Below are 5,075 nucleotides of genomic sequence, written 5' to 3'. Positions count from 1 at the left end.
GTTGATCCATCATTTATCCTGTTGTTTAATAAATTACACTATAGAAAAGAAATCATGAACCTGATGCTTGGATCACCTTTAAAAGGAAAAAAGGCCTTGTAGGTTTTGAAAAAATACAACTTGTGCGCATATATAGTGATTTCTTCGTCACAAATATGAATTGTTTGAACATGTGACCAACCATTTCTTTAAAATAAACACTTTTTTGAGTCAAAAACAAAGGAATTTGTTGGCATGCTTTCGAAACATGTTATTTACATGAGTTCTGGTAACAGACACTGTGAATATGTAGAAGTGAAGATGTCAAATATGCAGCTTTTTAACAATCATACTCCTCTCCGCGTTTGTTGTTGTTGTAATATAAACCAGCTGTTTTACTGACACAGAGCACGGGGCAACACGACGGACACTGATTGGTTTAGAATCTCTGTCGTTTACAGCAGAAGGTTTCTATTGGCCACTGGCTAACGGATTGGACTCTGTACATTCCCGGAACTGTACAGCGAGACAGAAAACCTTCCCAGTATATCATACTGTAAGTAATATTTACACTTACCCACTGCACTGTAAAGTGCCTTACAATGCATTGTTTATGACTGCTGAAACTATAAAATTATATATTACAATATAGATTAAAATGATGTAAAATCGGTTTAATTTCTCGTCAGTTTACGACTTTTCTGTGCTTATTACCATAGTTTTGTCGGAGGCAACACACTTTGCATTATCCTACATGTAAAGTGATTTTATAGTACACATGATTTCTTGTATGGAATATAAGATTGCTGGTTTTGTAGCATACAATACCATTTCAAAGCAGGTTCATATAATTTGCTAATGTATATTCAATCCCAAAATAACAATGCGGTGATTATTGCATGTTTTTTTCCCCTTCTTTTAAAGAATCAGCATGGATGAGCCATCTGATTCATATCCAGAATGGAAATTAGAGGAGTGTTGCAAACAAATCATCAGCTGCCAGGGCTGAGGAGCATTTACTGATTGCAGGCCACACTGTAGCTTACAGCATATATACTACACAAGCTTTTATAAAGATACACGCATTTAACATTTATGGAATTGTTATCTCTTAACATATATTCTGCATTTACTGTACAAAAACGAAAACAGTGCAGTGATTTTATGTTTCTTTATTTTTCAAGGAGTGCCATGGAAGATCCACTTGATTATGAACCAATAGAAGAAATTAGAGAAGAGCTGCAAACCAACAGGCCTGCTTCAGCAGCTGCAATGATCCAGGAATATTTGGATCAGCAGAATAATATTCCACTAAATATTGGCATCACAGGAGAGTCTGGCTCTGGTAAATCCACCTTTGTTAATGCCTTTAGAGGCGTAGACAACAGAGATGAGAGGGCTGCTCCTACTAGTTGTGTAGAAACCACCTCAGATGTTACACCATACCCCCATCCAAACTATCCCAATGTCACATTGTGGGATCTCCCTGGCATTGGAACCACCAGGTTTCCAGCTGACAAGTACCTGCAGCATGTTGGATTTGAGAGGTTTGACTTCTTCATCATCATCTCAGCTGATCGCTTCAGAGAAAATGATGTGAAACTCGCTCTGGAGATTCAGAGGATGAAGAAAAAGTTCTACTTTGTTCGCTCAAAGATCGACCATAACTTACATGATGCAGAAAGAAGTCAGAGGGAGTTCAACGCAGAAAAAACTCTGACACAAATCAGGGAAAACTGCATTCAAGGTGAGGACAATCATTTATAATGATTATTGATTACAGCTATTGAAAACAAACCAATCTTGTTGTGATACTAAACACTATCTTGAGTATTTGCTTAAGGAATAGAAGCTTTAGTCATACTGTATCTATCTGACCCTGACACATCGTACTCTCTCTTACATTCAAATACAATTCCACATTCAAAATATGAAATTATGTTATAAATCTGGTAGAACGTGATCTAATGGTTCTTTAGATTTGGATCAAATTTTTTTATCCTGTGAAGGATGGGTTTGTTTTATGATCCCACACTTCTAACAATTAATCATTTGAAACAATCTGAGATTAGAGGAAGAACTGGGCAGCCCAAGGTGAGAGGAGGAGCTAACAATGTTAACAGGTTATAAAATGAGTCACTGACTGAGCCTCCTAATGACACTCTGCAAGTGTGACCTCATCTTTTCCAATCTGAACCATTTAGTCTACTGTACATATGATCCTTGTGTCTGTTGCCTGGACAGTAACCCTTACTGTGAAGTAAATCCTGACATGAGGAAATTCTATTTAAATTTCACTACCTGATATCGACGTCTCCATTCTCTTTGTGACACAGGTCTTCAGAAACAAGGTGTTGAGTCTCCGCAGGTCTTCCTGGTGTCCAGCTTTGAGCTCCACCTGCACGATTTCCGTCTGTTACAGGAGACTCTAGAGAGAGAACTTCCTGCTCACAAGAGAAAAGCTCTGCTGTGTGCCCTGCCCAATATCAGCCGTGGGATCATCAACAAGAAGAAAGAGGTTTTACAGTCAACTGTAAAGTACTACGCCTCTCTATCTGCATTTGTAGAATCTGCACCAATGCCTGGGTTCACTGTCATCATTGCTGATCTAAGCATTGCATTTAAAGCCATCAAAATGTACCAAGTTACTTTTGGTCTTGATAGCGAGTCACTGCAGAATTTTGCTCTTAGTGCAGGCGTGTCTGTAGCTGATCTTAGAGCAGTTATGACTTCCCCAGCGGCTGCAATAGAGATAAACAAAGACCTTGTTACTAACGTGATCTACTATTCTTCAGGCCAAACTTTAATAACGGCAGCAGAGGAAGCATACAGATTCATTCCAAGGTTTGGAATCCCAGAAGCAATGAGCCTCCCATTCATCACCACCCACAATGTGCTCAGTATTTCCCTCAGCATGCTCGCTGAGGATGCACAGAGAGTATTTACGAGGGCCCTGGCTTTAAACACCTCAGTGTGATATTATAAATTAAGGGAAATATGGCACATTTAAAACATTAGTGTTTAAATAGCATTTGAATTCAACAGTCACTTCTTTACCTGAACTCCTTGGATTTCACCTTATTGAACAGATTTAGTACTTAGTACTTACTTCAAGGTCTCCCTACTGCACTGAAGCTTCAGTGTTGTCCCTCATTTTTAAGTCGCTCTGGATAAAAGCATCTGCGAAATGACTAAGTATAAATGTAAATGTTGATTCCGCCGAGTCCACTCAGGCGTGTAGCGTATCAATTGTATCTGCAGGCCCTTAATAAACACTTAGTTATCAAAGCTGAACCCCTGTACCATGTAATGCTATTTATAGAAGTGAAGGACAGAATAATAGAAACAGCACTCTCTTCTTTGATTGCTTTAGTTTTTAACGTCACAACTAAATTCTCCATGGCGTGGTCTCCAGGAGACGTTGGAAACATTCCTCTGAGATTCTCGTCCATGTTGACACGATTCCAGCACGTCATTTCTGATCCGTCAGCTGCACATTCATGCAGCCGCTGTATGTGCATTACAGTAAAAAGAGACGGTTGTGTGTGTAAATCACAGGAGATCAGCAGTTTCAGGAACACTCAAACCAGCCTGTCTGACACCGACAGTCATGTTCACAGTCAAACATTCTGTTCCCATTCTGATGTTTGATGTGAACATTAACTGAAGCTCCTGACCTGTACCTGCATGGTTCTATACATCGCAGTGCTGCCGTGTGATTGGCTGATCAGATAATTGCATGAATAAGAGGGTGTGTACCTAATAAAGTGCTCGGTGACTCGGAGTGACCGCCCTCCAGTGATCACAGTGAGGAACTACATATATTACAGAAAGTTTATCATCAGCATTCATATCACCACTGTATCACTGCTTCTATAATGCCACTGCAATATATACTGCACTCTAATCCAAGGTGAGGTGCTGCACCTGCACTTTCTACCATATCCCACATGACTGCTGTCAGGCCGTAGATACAGGCTTTTAAAAATTGAGCTTGATGACTTTGTATATAGTTTTGTCTATGAGTGTGATACATGTATATATGCAATGTGTATATATGCTGACAGGGAATGAATGCCATCTCTTTATGTATCTACGTTGTGTTGTGGTCATGTTAATGTTTCCGTTGCAATTGTACAGGCTGTGAAAGCAAATTTCCTGTAGTAATAAAGACTATTATTGATGATTATTTTCATGATATGTCAAACATTCAACAAGTTTTTTTGATTAAGCCGACTTCTTGTGCTTAACAGTGTGAGCATGTAGACACCAGTCTCTCTTCCTGTATGTACACGTCATCGAGTCTTTCTGTGTCAGTGAAAGGAATAAACCATCACTTGTAAGGGACAAAAGTTTATTGTAACCCTACAAAAGACACAGGGTGAGAAAAAAATACAAAACAAAAATAAAATTATAGAAATGAAAAAAAAAAAAAGATTCTCATTCTTATACAAGTCTCAAAACTATCCATCATACACGGACCACAGTTTAATTATTCATATTCATATTTTTAATATAACATTTTGTTGTAATGCTGTGTGTACATACAAAATATAGCAAACTAAATAAGGCAAATAAATAGAGGTACAATATACAGGAAAATGGAACATTCCTCAATGTTTTAATCTTTTTTTAATCTTATCTCAAACATCAAGAATGGTGTACAAAATGCTTTTTTTTTTTTTTTCCAACTGTACATCTTTCTGTGGAGGATACTTTTTTCCAACCATAAAAATACTGACTCCTCACAATTATACAACCTCTAAAACTGGGTGCAACTCTTCTCAGGCAGTACAAATGGTGTGACAGGTGTGTTCCATATTGCAAGCAGTTTTCTATTAAAGGTTAAAGTCAACACATCACACTTTGTGCACCCTTCTTTAGGCATGCAGGTCGACGCCAAGTGTCTGATTTGACAGAAATGTGCCCCCCCCCCACCCAATCCCATTTTTTTTTTTACACTCCAAAGTAGGTGACAGACAAGCAAGGCTTTAAAACTCGACAGGAGTGTCACCTCTTTGTGTGCATGTCCCCACAAATTCCATCTCTGCCATCCAACAAACTATTGATGTGTTTCCAGCGGCCCAGCCGGAGTC

General features: G+C 38.8%; 1 protein-coding gene across 3 annotated transcripts; it reads left to right on the top strand.

The window, feature by feature from the left end:
* Positions 1-457: 457 nt before the first annotated feature.
* Positions 458-4,165, top strand: LOC111645533 (interferon-inducible GTPase 5-like). Of its 3 annotated transcripts, XM_087170560.1 has the most exons (4): positions 489-535; positions 904-1,016; positions 1,164-1,726; positions 2,316-4,165. In XM_087170560.1, exons 3-4 carry the CDS (start codon positions 1,171-1,173, stop codon positions 2,954-2,956), a joined length of 1,197 nt encoding a protein of 398 aa, XP_087026686.1. In that variant the 5' UTR covers positions 489-535; positions 904-1,016; positions 1,164-1,170; the 3' UTR covers positions 2,957-4,165. The 3 variants fall into 3 exon arrangements, with proteins under 3 accessions (XP_023250544.1, XP_087026685.1, XP_087026686.1); XM_023394776.2 differs by lacking the exon at positions 904-1,016 and having other exon boundaries at positions 458-535; XM_087170559.1 differs by having other exon boundaries at positions 485-535; positions 904-1,726.
* Positions 4,166-5,075: the final 910 nt, after the last annotated feature.

The sequence above is a fragment of the Seriola lalandi genome, unplaced genomic scaffold (genome assembly GCF_002814215.2).
Source record: "Seriola lalandi dorsalis isolate HSWRI2012SDOR001 ecotype SW California unplaced genomic scaffold, Sedor1 jcf7180002054953, whole genome shotgun sequence".
In the NCBI taxonomy this organism is placed as follows: Eukaryota; Metazoa; Chordata; class Actinopteri; order Carangiformes; family Carangidae; genus Seriola; species Seriola lalandi.
Note: the sequence above shows the minus strand (reverse complement) of the source record. Positions and strands in the feature narration are given on the sequence as shown.

Excerpts from the sequence above, each read along its gene's own strand:
- LOC111645533 (XM_087170559.1), top strand. The coding sequence starts at position 1,075 with ATGGAATTGTTATCTCTTAACATATATTCTGCATTTACTGTACAAAAA. Across the intron at positions 1,727-2,315 it reads CAGGGAAAACTGCATTCAAG|GTCTTCAGAAACAAGGTGTT; the intron begins GTGAGGACAATC and ends TTTGTGACACAG.